The 14,770-nt window shown below is 35.4% G+C and overlaps 1 protein-coding gene across 1 annotated transcript in view; it reads right to left on the minus strand.

Moving 5' to 3' along the window:
* The window catches only part of NDST4 (N-deacetylase and N-sulfotransferase 4), a 150,595-nt gene that overhangs the window by 106,960 nt on the left and 28,865 nt on the right, over positions 1-14,770 (minus strand). Inside the window, exons 3-4 of the mRNA XM_001097335.4 lie at positions 2,633-2,818; positions 526-654 (exon numbers count right to left, since the gene is read on the minus strand). Coding sequence (XP_001097335.2) covers positions 526-654; positions 2,633-2,818 — 315 coding nt within the window. The remainder of the gene's footprint in view (positions 1-525; positions 655-2,632; positions 2,819-14,770) is intronic.

Here is a 14,770-nt window from a genome sequence, read left to right on the forward strand (position 1 = left end):
TGGGATGAATAAGTTAATAGTTAATAATAACATATTTTATACTTAAAAATTGCTAAGAGAATAAATATTTTAAATGTTCTTGTTACAAAAATAATAAGAATGAGAGATGATAGTATGCTAATTAGGTTGATTTAATTATTTCACAATGTCCACATATAGCAAAGCATCATGTTGTACTGTAAAAATAAACAATTTTTATTTGTCAGTTGTACCTTCATAAAGTTGAAAGACCTCACTTGAAAAAAATAACAGTGGAAAACATTGCTACTCTTTTACTGCTAGAAATAAATTTTCACTACCCACATTACAAAGTAAAAACCCTGACTTTGTAATCAAATCTACTGAAAATTCAGTCCCCAAAGTCAAATGTCATCAATAAAAGTATTTTAATGTAGATTTAAATGCATGACCAGTAAGATGTGCTGTAAATAAAGAAAATAAATATTATTTAGTTTAAAAGACAGGAAAATAAAACACATTTGAAAAGGCTAATCTTATTGTAAGATGCATGCATAGAATACATACTGGGTTTAGAAGGATTGTGAGAAAAAGTTCACCTCCTCTGATACTTTTATCCAGTTCTTGGGGTCCTCCTGGATATTCTTTGTAGAAAATAGTGTGAGTGAACAACCCACAAGTCTGTCGAGGGAGGACCTGAGTAAAAGAGGGGAAAAACAGCACCCGGACATGATTTAATTAAGAACTTCACCACTATCTCATAACTTTAGAATCTGCAAATTGTAATTTCCTATTGGATTTTCTTGGTTGCTAAAGTCAAAATCTTATTATAATCACAAGTTGATGTTGGTGTAATTCTGTAAATATTAAGGAAGTTTCCATATCAAAGGCATAAAAAATAAAGGTAAAATAATTTTCAGTTGGTTTTATAAATCTAACCCACCACCTGTGTTATGTTAAATGATTACGGAAAATGCAAAGCCTTCTTAGGGTTAATTTCATCCAAAGATGGAAATTCTCCAAGGTTACATCTTTCATGCCATTAGGCCATCACTCTCCTTGCTTCTAAAATCAAGTCCTGCAATGTAAAGGTATTCAAGTACTGGGATTCAAACAATCGGTTTTCATAACCCCTTCCACACTAACTTTGTTTTCACTACACTCTGAATTTAAATTTTATCACATAATAGTCAAATTATTTAGTGATTACTTCTGGTATATTTTGTGGTTGTTTCTTCTGTAAATCTGAATGTTTAATAAAGAAAGCAAATAAGTAATTTTATTCCAAAATCATATTTTGAATAACAAACTACTGGTAATTTAATGGACAAATGCATCTAATTGCCTAGAGTTTTTTTTTTTTTTAATTATTTGCTTAATTATCATAAGGGTTAATCTTACATTTAAAGTAAATAAATGAATATAATATTGGTTAAAAAGAATGCTTTTATTTCATAATATGTTGAATGGTTATTCAAGGCAAGGAATTAATGCCATACAAGATCCAGTGATGTTTTAGACACAGAAGATAAAGGAAGGGTAAAGAGAAACCTGGGTATTTTCATTATGATTTGAAATTATGTGAGTAATTCTGTTTATACCTTCTGGATTTCTATGGCCATCAATGTCACTATTTGCATTACCAATAACTTCTCTTAATTTGAGGCTTCTTCAGGCCTTCTGGTGCCAATTTACAATAAAATAAAGCTTCACGACTAATAAATATTGTGTGTCAGCTCTGGTTAGATATGTGTGTGTGCGGTTGCTTTACTCACAGATAGTGGTTAGATAGAAAAATAAATCATAGATAGATAGATGATGGATTTAACAGCAATATGAATAATGAATTAGGAAGGTGTAAATATTTAAATGAGTGAGAACAGTTTGTAAACCAATGCTCTGATCTTGGCAACTGATTATGAAAACATCATCTAAGTCACTAGAAGTAGGGATACTTGTTTTAAAATAGGCTATTTTATCTCAAAGTGAGTAATATATATTTTTTTACCAATGAATGATTGTAAATTGCCATCTAAAATCCAATTGGTTTTATTGGCGTTTATAGGATTCCTACATCCTATAAACTTTCAATTACTATATCTGAAAAGAAAAACACATACCTCCCTTTTTGGAGTATGCAAGGAAAAGACAAAAACAAAAACAAAAAAGAGCAGTATTCTTAGATACTTTTGAGTGTCTGAAAGCCAAAATAAACTGAGTGGATAAATTTAACTCTCAGATGCTATTTGTTACATTCTGTCTGTTGACAGAATAACAACTTGAGAGGTGTTTTCTTGATCCGTGGAGCCTTACTCTGCCTGTAAAACTCTCAGTAAAACCACTCAACCAAATAGATAATGAGAAATTTCCTAGGAAAAGTACAGAACCCCCAGGCAAAATTTCAACACTGAAACTACAGTGGATAATCTATACATAATTCATTCCTCTTAGTTTCAGCTTGTTTTAGATTGCCAAAGCCACTCCACAGCTTAGGAGCAAGCCTATAGCCAAAAGATGTGTTAATGCATAACCAGTCACCATTGAGATATGTTGGTCATTTCTGATTATCATGTAAAAGAGGTTTGAGGTTACATCCTTAGAGGAAAGGGCCCTCTGTTTTCATTCCACATGTAGATATTAACATCTTTTAATATACATGGCTCTTTGTGCTCACCATGATGCTATTGTGAATGAAGCCCTTTCTGTACCGGGCAGGTTTCAGATGTGGATATTCTTCAGTGCTGGTGACTTGAATACCCCAGACCTTCTTCCAAGCTGCATACAGCTGAATGTGAACTGGGTAGACCCCTGAGTGATGTGGGGCCACAGCATAGCCCATGTTGATTGGTATTCCATGTTCCTAAAAGAAAGCCAGAGCAACATCATAATGGAACATGGCCAATTAATTCAGTGAAAATCATTTCCACCAACATCCATTTAGAATACATTGAACTCTATGCTAAATTTGAGAATTAAAAATCCAGCAAGGTAGAGGTTTTATCTTCAAGCAGCTCATAATCTTACAGAACTCTGAAGTCATAACAGATATAGTCATTACTTCGGGCATGTGGTGTGTGGGTGAGATTAATTTAAAATTTTGAATATGTAAAGTTTTGGGGGAAGATAAGAAGTGAAATTAGCCCTTCCTCGGATAAATGTGGGGGGTGGGGAAAGGTGTCATTTGAGGAAGCGCCCAAATATGAAGGATGAAAGTGCATAGAATGCATGTGTACATGTGTGTGTGTTGTGTGTGTATGTGTGTGTGGTGTTGAAGAAAATCAGAAAGGTAAGTATGAATAATGAAGTGGTGAGCTTTTACATTTAAACTGAAGGATTTGGGATTAATTTGATTTCAACAAGGTAGATAAGGAAGCCCTCTGAGCCTGGAGGACCAAGATCTGCTCTGAGTGACAACATGGTAAGATAAACTGTAAGGGGGAGAAAATGAATAAGGGCTATGCATTAGGAAACTACTTCTATGGTGCCAATTAGGTGAAGATAGGTAACTAAATTCAATTATTTATGGTCAGATTCAAAGGCAAGAGATTAATACCATACAAGATCCAGTGATATTTTAGACACCCAGGGTAAAGGAAAGGTAAAGGTTAAGATTTTCTCCTTGGTTTTGAACCTAAACAACTCAATCTATTTTTATAAAACCTACACTTTACTATGAGATTCCTGGGTAAACTGTCAACTCTAAAAGAAAACAAGTATAAGTTTAAACAACAATATAAAAAAAAATTGTCAAAGAATGGGATTATATTGCTAGGTACATAAAATAGATCTGCAGTTTTCTAATTTCTGCTTCTTTATATCCCTCCCTTTAAATGCTTATCTGCTTTAAAAGACTCCTTGTAGGATTGAATGTCATCAATTGAGGTTATAAATGACAATGCACAGTCATATATGAAAGCTGATTGAATCAATAAAACAGAACACAAAAGTGTTGACTTGACAATTACCATTTATATTTTCTATTACATGGTACCCAGCATAGGAAAAGAATTCAGTCTGGTATAATAAGCAAATAGTGAATGGATCACATATCTACAATGCCTTAGTCATACACTACACTCAGCTCAGAAGATGAACCCTAAATTTTTCACAAGTCTCCATCATTCTTCCTTTCATGTAATGACCCTCATTGTATAGCCAAAGTCACCTCTCTTTCTTCAAGACTATGGGTGTTTTCTAACATCTATTACAGTAAATGACTCTGTAGAAGACTGAATTATGAAATCAATGCTGTAAAATGAGCTAGAGTCTTTTGCTAGACACTGGGGAAATTTTCATTTCTTGATCTGTGCAGAAGAAAAATACTTCTTCCTAGCACTTGTGTTTCCAATACAAGGCAAAGCTGGAAAAGTCCAGTAATAAAAGTACTTGGAAACTACCAGAGAGGACAGGCAACAGTTGTTACCCTGATATCATTAGGGGCCATGTACTGGGACAGCCTTAGTTCTCTCAGGTTTGTTCCATGCTCCCCAATGAGTGATCACAAAGTGTTTTGAGGATAAGCAATCCTCCAGCATCCATGACGTTGCAAGCTTGTGGATGCATTGGGTGTGAGACACAGATGTACTTTATGAGAAAAATCTAGAGACAAGCGTGTCCAAACTCCTCTGTCTGGTAAATAGAATTTGTATGAATGTGCCTAGAGAGGTGCTCCTGATTCACAAGAAAAGGGAATCAAACCTGTTATTCTCCTTTTTACTCTCTCAAGTGATTCATACTGAGGTTTTATAAAACTTGTCCCACAATGTGAAAAGTGACAAAATCAACAGTGTACAAATCCTAATAGTCTTTACTAATCACTTCGTTAGTCCTCATTCTCTACAACTGTATAAATTTTACTCTAAATTTGGGGCCTAGAAGGTTAGATAGAGTATGTGAGTGTCCTGGATACAAAACAATGAAAAATAAAATCAGCAAAAAGTTTTGAAATATCAAACAACTATATCCCTCCGGAAAAAAAAAAGAGACATTTCACTTTTGATAGGTAATAAAATGAATTGAAGAACTTTCATAAAAAACAAAAGGTAAAAAGCGATTGATTTGGTGAGTAAGAAGGAGGGGGCAGTAAAAAAATTCTACTATATTTATTGATTTCTAGGGGTCCAGTGTTATATTGTTAAAACGTCATCTTATCACACTGGCAACTGGAGCTCAATTAAAATAGTAAATCACACTACATAATTATGAGTTTATGCTTTTTCAATCTAAATGACAACACAAAGTGAGAAGTAATTCCCTAGCAACACTTTAGCTGTTATTATGGGGCTTACTGACCGAGAAGCTTCTATTCTTTACTGTCCAGGGCTTAAAATCTACTTCGCAGAGACTTGACCAACTAGAAAATCAACCAAGCACCATATCTCCACAAGATCACAAAAATTACAAAATTTGAAAAGCCTTTCAGTGTAAATATAGGAAGCACTAGAGACTTCATAAAAATAGACACATAAATGACAGAAAACAAATAAATTCAAATATGGCTTTAATTATTTATTAGAACAATGTCTCTTATAGGATCTATGGAGTCTATACTACAATAAGACATGATACCACAAATATTTAGAGGGATTTAACTTGATCTAATGTTTCCAGTCCATTAAATCCCAGTTGGTTGTGAAATGAGACATTGCAGTAACTTACTATATAAAAAAGATCACCATTTTTCAAAAATTAGAATAAAATAAAATGTATTTAGCACTGAAGCTGTAATAGCAACTGAAATATAACGTCATTTAATTTTGCCTTGATAACTCCTACTGATTATATCTTCTTTTAATTGCTTAGTACCTGATATTGAAATGGGATAGTCCCCTTGGGTTGGCTCGTGTACTCAGCCCACAGCTCTCAATTCCTCACAGGACGGGGAGCATGCAGGTGAATGAGCAGGTGCAGAGGCCGGCATGAGTGCTTCTGGGCACCAGCAGGATAGCTGCAGTGTGCTCTTTTAGCTTTGCCGTCCATGGTTGGCTTAACAGCTCAGTGGAAGGTCAGGTGACAGCCTTTTGCACCCACCCTCTTGGTACCCAAGTTCTTGTCCAGTGTCGAGGAAGAATCAGGTCGCATGAAGGAATTGAAGGGTGGTGAATGTGGGGGATTTTATTCAGTTTGTCCGTGGCCGAACACTTCGCCAGAGTCCTGCTGTCAAGCTGGCCCTCTGAAGTCAAATTGCTACTCTCTGGCATTCAGCTGTTTTTTCTCTTCTCTCTTCTGCTGCTCGGCTCTGCTGCTCAGCGGCTCTCCGGCTCTGCTGCCCCTCTGCAGTAGAGCCTGGGGTTTTTATGGGTACAGGATGGGGTGCGGAGCAGGCCAAAAAGCAACATTCAAGTGGGAAATCAGGAATGCATGTTCTCACTTTGCGCCGCGGTCCCAGGCTTGAGGGTGTGGCCCTTGTTCGGAACCTCCCTCTTCTACCTAGTATTTTCCTGCCTCATGTCTGTATCAATATTTATGAAGTACTTTTACATTTATGTCTAATATGATTCTCGTAATCATTCTGTGAGGAAGACTGGATGCTCCTCTAAAATGTGGAAACAGAGGCTCAGAGAAGGCATATAACTGGCTTATATTCACAAGTGTCAGAGCTATACTTCTACCCAATTTGTCTAGATTCATCGTCTTTGCTTTGGCTTTTTCACTAAGTTGCTTCTACTGTGACCCCTCCCCTCCTCAAAGTATGAATGAAGACACTTGTCTTACAAAAGGGAATTGATTTTGATATGCATGTTTCTAAACTGGATCTCCTGTTCACGTTTTTTCCCCCCCTTGGAGAGGTTATAAAACAAAGTCTACATTTCTCAGACTCCTCTGCAGCTATCATTTTTTATGAAAATGAGTTTCAGCCTACTAGAAGTACTCAGGACCAGTGTCAGAAGGCAGTAGGCAGTCAAATCCTCAATTTTGGCAGCACCTGGCTCCTGTTGCTGGCAGCAAGTTCTTGCAAATTAGCAGGTTTTTTCCAGCAGTATTTGGTGCCCATTTTCAGGGCAGTGGCGGAGACTTATTGTTTTTAACAGAGCTCCTGTGGTAGTCTCAGAAATGGCAGCTCCCCCAGGGAACCAGTTCTATATGGTTCTGAGAGTCCCTGCAGAGTACAGAATAGAATCTGCTTCACGAGTCCTTCCGAAGATTTTGGAAGCACTGAAATCATTAAATAAAGTCTTCTTGTTTAAAATAACTTAAAGTGGCTCATGTCACTTTAAACGCTTGGCAACCTGACTGCTAGAGCTGATCTTTGTCCATTTCTAATAAGTATAAAAAGATTTAAGAGCTTCTTGTGAGATATCTATTGGTTTAAATTCTAAGAAAACAGAGGAAAAAATTGGTAAAACACTGCTCAATACTTATCCTATAAAGATGATTAACATAGTAAATACCTATTTTGCTAGCTGGATACTATTATGTAATGTATGTGACTGTTAAATGTCATGTATTGAGTAGCCAGTGAATACTGTATAGAAAATAGGAGACTACAGTCATTTAAATGAAAAATACCAAATGCACATCAAAACAATTAAGTTCAACTACATTTGAAATAATTGGTTTTCAGTGCATGACTTATGTCAATCACTTTGCTAAGTACTGGGGATACACTGGGTCTAAGATAGAGCTTCTACCTTCATGAAGTTTGAAACTTGGAGACAATTGTTGAAATCAGATAGAAGTGTCTTAATTTTGGTTGAATTTTAACCTAAGATTATTTAATTTTTTAAAAAATACATTATTAATTTTAACTTGTAGGCATTTTCCTAGCAGAAAAGAATAATATCCTTGACACAAACGTCTATAGAGGTTGAAGTCTTCATCCTACTAACATTTCTTTAATAGATATTGAAATTAAAATAAGAAATTTATATCTAGGGGACTACAATTTTAATCTTCCTTGGGCTATTATTAGTAATTGGATACATGCAATTAAATATAATAAATTGTGTCTAGGAAGCTTTTGATAAGAATGGAATGTGGATAATTACTGCTTGTGTTACAGTCATATTTCTAGTGATATGGCTGCACAAGCAAGTTTTTGACCCACTGACTTTATGTTGGTAAATTTTTCCCATACACAAAATAATCAAATGGAAATTAGTATTGATGCTTCCAATAATGATTTTTGTAATGGATTTTAAATAACAGTTAATAAGTGTGAACTTCAGAATCAAAAGTATTCCAAACAAGGTCATAATCTCATAAAATACGGAAAGGAATAAAGTACTCCTGATCAATGGTTATTATGAAAAAAATGAATATCTTGAATTCTTGAATCAGTTTATTTCAGTTTGTTTTAGTTTCAGATGAGTAGAATTGATATATATACACATAATTTATATATACTTATATATAATATTTACATTTATTTTTATAATAAAATTTATATAATAAAAATTATATTCTATAATATATGTATATGCTAAGGATAACATTAAAAGATAACATTACTGGATCCCAAGTATTTCCCATAAAATTCATATAAAAATATTTGAATGTTTAATAATAAGCTTAAATCTTAAAAACAGGACAAATAAGTATTCATTCATACACTTAAATATACATTAATATATACAAATAATTTTTAAATGGTATATTTACACTATAATTTATATCTGCTCTTTTACCATCAGAATGTTATTTTAAAAGTAATAACCTAATTATGTAATCCACCAGCATTAACTCATCTAGTGGTTCCTTGTTGTGTTCAGGTTAAAGTACAAATTACTAAACTTTGCCCTCCAAATATCAGTAATGATTTCCTCTTGGGTACATTCTCTGATTCTTTTCTCCCACCCTAGACTGAGGTTGGTTAGGTAGATTTGGGCCCTTATAGTCTTACATGAATATCTCTATATTAAAACTTTCTTTATTACATTTGAGTATCTCTGCCAATAGAACCTAACCTCTTCGTGTAGGGAGATTATTTCCTTTTTCACATAATTATATAGACTATTTTAAGTACATAATAAAATATTTTTTATTCCAAACAGTGTACGAGAGCTTGGGCTGGTTGGCTGGATTTGAATTTTGGCTTTGCCACTTATTAGTTGTATGACCTTGAGAGATTTATTTTTCTGTGCCTCAAATTTCTCATCTATAAATCAGGCTAATAATATTAGGGGATTAAATAGTTGGGGGGAATAGATGAGTTAATAATTCCTCTGCTTGAAATAGTGGCTACTAAGCCATGAACTCTATTTAAGTGTTAATTTGTTGAGAAAAGGTACACAGATCATTTTGGGAAAAATATCAACTTCGGGAAATGAGAGCACAAGGACCACAAACTTCAGCTAAGTATTGAAGCAGAGAGGAGATTTAGACCGACAGCAAAATATATTCCTATTTGGAATGTATATTCCAAAATATATTCCACAGAGATGGAGCAGAGCTAAAATCTGGAATAAGAGTGGCCTGTCCATTACCACTGCCACCTCTTTCCACCCTGCTGTATAATTTAGGGGTCAGAGTGTGTGAACTGTTTCAAGGGGTTCTCTTGCTTTCTTGCTTCCAGTTGAGTCTGGCAAATGGAGAATCCTAGTAGGAGATCAGAGAGAAGAAAGAGTGAAGCTGAGATGTTTGTTCTGTTAGCTCTTCTTATGCAATGCCATCTAAAGTTGTCAGACTCCTTCAATCAAAGGTTAAAACAACTGTCAAAGTGTCCCCAATCCCACATCACATATAACTCTCTCCATCTCAACCCTGGTGATCTCTTCTCCCCTCTGCCCCTTCAAACTTTGGAATTTCACAGCTCTCCACCTGCACTGTGTTTAGTCCTAGGATACTACTTAAGCATTTCTCTATACCCTACTTATTCCTTTGTAAATAGTCTTCTTATTAAATCCTCTGCAATTGTCATTATCACTTCTAATCTTCTGGCACCTGATATGCTGCAGATAGTTTCTATGAAATCTATCTTAGAGCCTAGGAATACAGATGAACACTATGGTGAAAGCATACAATGTAGGTAACCTCACAAAAGGGGACAAGAACACTGCTCCAATGGATTGATTTTGATTATCACAGCACCTTGGTGCCAGCATGCCTTGCAGTGCTCCTTTGTGAAGATAACCACATCTTTAAAAAATGGGCAAACATAGCCAAAAGCTTCACATGCAGAGGTAGAAGAAACGATAGGTGAGCATAAGAAGCACCCTGGTGCTGCATTTTTGGTCAGGCACTGACAGCTACTTTTCAGGAGGGCCACTCCACAGAGGGCCAGAGAATAAAAGAGGACAGCTGGGTGTGGTGGCACACGCCTGTAATCCTGCACTTTGGGAGGCCAAGGCAGGCGGATCACGTGAGGTCGTGAGTTCGAGACCAGCCTGGCCAACATGGAGAAACCCTGTCTCTACTAAAAATACAAAATTAGCTGGGCGTGGTGTCACATGCCTGTAATCCCAGCTACTTGGTAGACTGAAGCAGGAGAATCACTTGAACCCGGCAGGCAGAGGTTGTGATGAGCCAAGATCGTGCCATTGCTCTCCAGCCTGGGCAACTAGAGTGAAATTCCCTTTTAAAAAAAAAAAAAAAAGAAAAAAGAAAAGAAAAGAAAAATGGAGGTGCAGAGGATTTGGCTCATAAACATACAGGAATCATTTCCAGGATTTTACACAAATTGCTGGGCAGAAACTTGAAAAGTGGATGAAGGTGTCAATATAAAGAGGGGGAAGAACCAGCAAATGGTATTTTCTCTATTTTTATGATCCTATGTTTGCAATCCAGGAAATATGACTTGTAAAACCAGCCCACAATATATTTGGGATAATATATCCCCAGTGCTTAGCATAGTGCTTGGTACATTGTTGACATTTAATAAATAATTTTAAAGGAAATAAAAATATTATCAAAGAAACACGTCATAGGTGTTTAATAAATTAGTGTGAAAAGAAAAAAATAAAATAATGACCACATAAAGTAATGCACTTGTAGTAAAGAGATAATGCATTAAACAGTACCTTGTTGAACTGAAAGTACTGATTTCTCCTCCTAAATGCACAACTTCTAGGGAGTGCCACTGGTGCTAAAGAGAATAGATCTCATTATCTATTTCTCCTTTTAATAAGGACTTGGATTCATATTGTCAACTTTGAAAATGATCCTAGAATCATTGATTTTCCACTGTGTTTAGGGGACTGAAATTGTCTTCTTGTTTTCATAAGTGATAAAAGTAATGACTATGTGACTCTGGAAATTGGCTAGGTCAGTCTTGACACTTTTTGGACTGAAGCCTAGCAAATGGTGACAAATCTCTGGAGGACTCTGTGTTACAAATGGATTTTTCTTTTGAAAAAAGAAATAGCATAGAAATGGCATTGCCTCTACAGTCTTGAACTTTCCGATCCTAAGTAGAGCTATTTTGGTCAATTGAGACACATCCCTTTAATATTCTTGACCCTGCTGAAGGTCTACTTTGCTGCTTAAAGGAGACTAACAGAAAAACCAGCAAGTTTTCATTCACGTTCTATAAAATGTGCCATTTCTGTTGATTTAGCACTTGCTTTGCTAAATTTTGTGTTCCGAAGTCTTACTTTATTGACAATCAAAATGTGCAGCACATAGCTTATTAATTAATTTTATTGACGGTGAGGATACAGCAGTGAAGAAAACAGCAAAATGCCTGCCTTCAGGGAGCTTACATTTTAGCAGGGTGAGTCCAAGGTCATACAAAAGAAGTGAGTAAATTGTGTAATATATTAGAAGGTGATTAGAAATATGGAGAAAAATAAAGCAGAAATATAGAGTGGAATCAAGGGGTATGGGTTGCAAAATTGAATAGATTACTCAGCCATCATCTAACGGAGAAGGTAGTATTTTGAGTTAAGGTAAAAAGTTGTGATGGATTGAGCTACACAGACAATTTGAGGAAGACTATTCCAGGCAGAGGAGACAGCACAGATAAAGCCTGATCATTTCTGAGGAATAGCAAGGATTCCACTGTTTTTGCAGCAGAGTTAGCAAAGGGGGAGATTAGCAAGAGATGATGTCAAGGGGCAGAGTTGCTTCAAATAGCTTTGAAAATTTTTCACTGAACAACTCCAGTGGGCATCATTCACATTTACCATGCTTTTCCAGAGGCTGTGCAATGCAGCAACACTGAAGAGAAGGAATGGGTACAGATCTTTTAGGTTTTCATATATAAACATTGTTATGATGATTACATTTTTTCTGTAGATATTTTCACATATTTAAAATTGTGGTTACTATTTTATTTTTATTTTGTTATCATTGTATTGAAGTGGCAGTTGTAATAAGAGGAGTATGTGAAAGGTTTTTTTTGTGGGTCGATTTTTTTTTTCATTGAAATAAGAAACAAGATCATCAGCTGAGAGTAGGGATGAGATAATTTGCGTGGCAGTTTGAAGAGAGAGGAAATGATAAAGAAGAGTAGGATTATGAATAAAATAAAACTTGTAATGCAACGTCTGGGCACCATTGAGGGTCCCCTTGGGGTCTATGGCCAGGTTTTAAAGTGAGAACACTTAAACACTGGTCCAAGACAGATTTACTTTCAGTAGTATAGGCCTAAACTTAGAGTCAACCTGGATTTAACCAGGGTTGAGGCTTTATAGGGAAGTAAGATAAAAAGAAAAGTGTAAAGAAATTCAGAGCATATACAAAGGAATGAATGCTTATTATGATTGTCTCTTGAAAGAGGTTGAATAAGGAGGAAAGCAAGTGCCCAAGAAGAGTGAGGGACAACAAAGATGTATCATGATAGCCTGAGAAACGCAGAACTTCATTTTAGCCCTACTCCTTTAATTGCAGGCCTGTGTTACATAGAGAGATGTTTTTAGATTTAATTTAGAAGCAAGAGAAAAGTTACAGGTGTTAAATATTAAGTTTCTAATAGTGCCATTAACCTGGACTAAATAATAACATTCAAAATTCTTCAAGGTGTTAAGTCAGGTGGAAATAAGAATGGTATTATTCTGCCCATTATTACATCATTTCTTTTTTTTTTTTTTTTTTTTTTGAGACGGAGTCTCACGCTGTCGCCCAGGTTGGAGTGCAGTGGCGCGATCTCGGCTCACTGCAAGCTCTGCCTCCTGGGTTCACGCCATTCTCCTGCCTCAGCCTCCTGAGTAGCTGGGACTACAGGCGCCCGCCACCGCGCCCGGCTAATTTTTTGTATTTTTAGTAGAGACGGGGTTTCACTGTGGTCTCAATCTCCTGACCTTGTGATCCGCCCGCCTCGGCCTCCCAAAGTGCTGGGATTACAGGCGTGAGCCACCGCGCCCGGCTTATTACATCATTTCTATAGTACTGTAGGCAGAAATGTGGAAGAGGAAGGTACTCAAAATAATTTTGCTTAATACAAATCATAAAATTTTCACGATGTGACCTTCTGTAATTTCGTCTTAAGTAACTACTACATGTAAATATCTTGGCATATTTCTCTTCATTCTTAGTACTTCAAGTATTTATATGCAGCACACAAATAAAATATTAGGCTTTAAAAAATCTTCGATCTGATTGCATATTTTCATGGAGTAAAGCATTGATTTCAATGGAATAGCTGGGGATGCCTGTGTATGTGAAGAAGACAAGTGGAAGAGGGATAACTGTCCTTTTCAAAGCTGTGTAAAGTGTGCTTCATTTTCTGATTACAAACATATTTCCAAACTTTTTGGATCCTTCTACAATTATATATAGCAGCTGATGGGTTAGAATCATTAATTCAAAGACATCACTTTGCAGAAAGAGTAGATTAGCATAAACTACTACTTTCTCTTAGCAATGCAATTTTTTTAAATATTATTTTTGTTTCAAGCTGAGATTTCCCTTAGGAGGCATTTTCCCAACTTAATGTCAGCTTAACACATTTATGGGAAAATGTTTTAAACATTTGGTATATGCATGAGCCATCCCTCTGATTGTCACTTCCCTCCCCCGCCCCCCAAATACAAAGTGTTATTACGTTTTGTCCTTTTATGACATCCTGTGCCTTCTCTTACTTAAAATAATGATAGTTTGCAATTTTGTGTAACCTTTACTACCAGGCAAAGCAGGTTAAATTTCATCAGTCCCAAAGTAGGTTCCTATTAATAAATGGTATCTATATATTCAAAGAATTACATGAATGATTTCATTTACTTGAGTAACTGACCATATAGATTATTAAATAATTATATTTTTCTGTAGACATGTTCACACATTTCAAACTAAAATCATACAAATTATTACATTTTCATTTTGCTATCCTGTTGAAGTGATATCATATTTGGAAATAAGGTCATCAATACAGTTTTCATCCCCAAACAAGTTTACATTAAAAACCCCAATTCTGCTATGTTCTTAACCAGCTTTAATTCTCTCCACTGTAAACATATTTGGAAACAATTTCTTATATTTGAATATTGCTCAAGTTACTGCAGAAAAGACTGCAGAGAACTGAAGTGTCAACTACTTAAAAAAATCATGGAATGCAGAAAATGTTCAGCTACTATAGATAAAGTAGAAAGGACACCATCAGACTAAAATAATTTTTGAAACTCCAAAATGCAAAAGAGAAAAGAAAAAAGAGAGAGAAAGAGATGTTTTAACTAATAGTTTGGAGGGATTATCCAATTTAAATAGTCATATTTAGTAGAGTAGTTAAATAATAATAATAAAACAAAAGGGGTAAATAATAATGTTTAAAAAATCATTGAAAACGTTGGCTCTTAATTATTTCACATTTAAGAATTAAAAACAAGGGTGATCACTGAAACAGTTAAATTAAATTTTTGAGAGCTAATTATGCTATTATTGACCACTTCAGGAATCCAATAACAAAATTGTTATCTAATTATTAATAACTCTCACTATC

The sequence above is a fragment of the Macaca mulatta genome, chromosome 5 (assembly GCF_049350105.2).
Source record: "Macaca mulatta isolate MMU2019108-1 chromosome 5, T2T-MMU8v2.0, whole genome shotgun sequence".
In the NCBI taxonomy this organism is placed as follows: Eukaryota; Metazoa; Chordata; class Mammalia; order Primates; family Cercopithecidae; genus Macaca; species Macaca mulatta.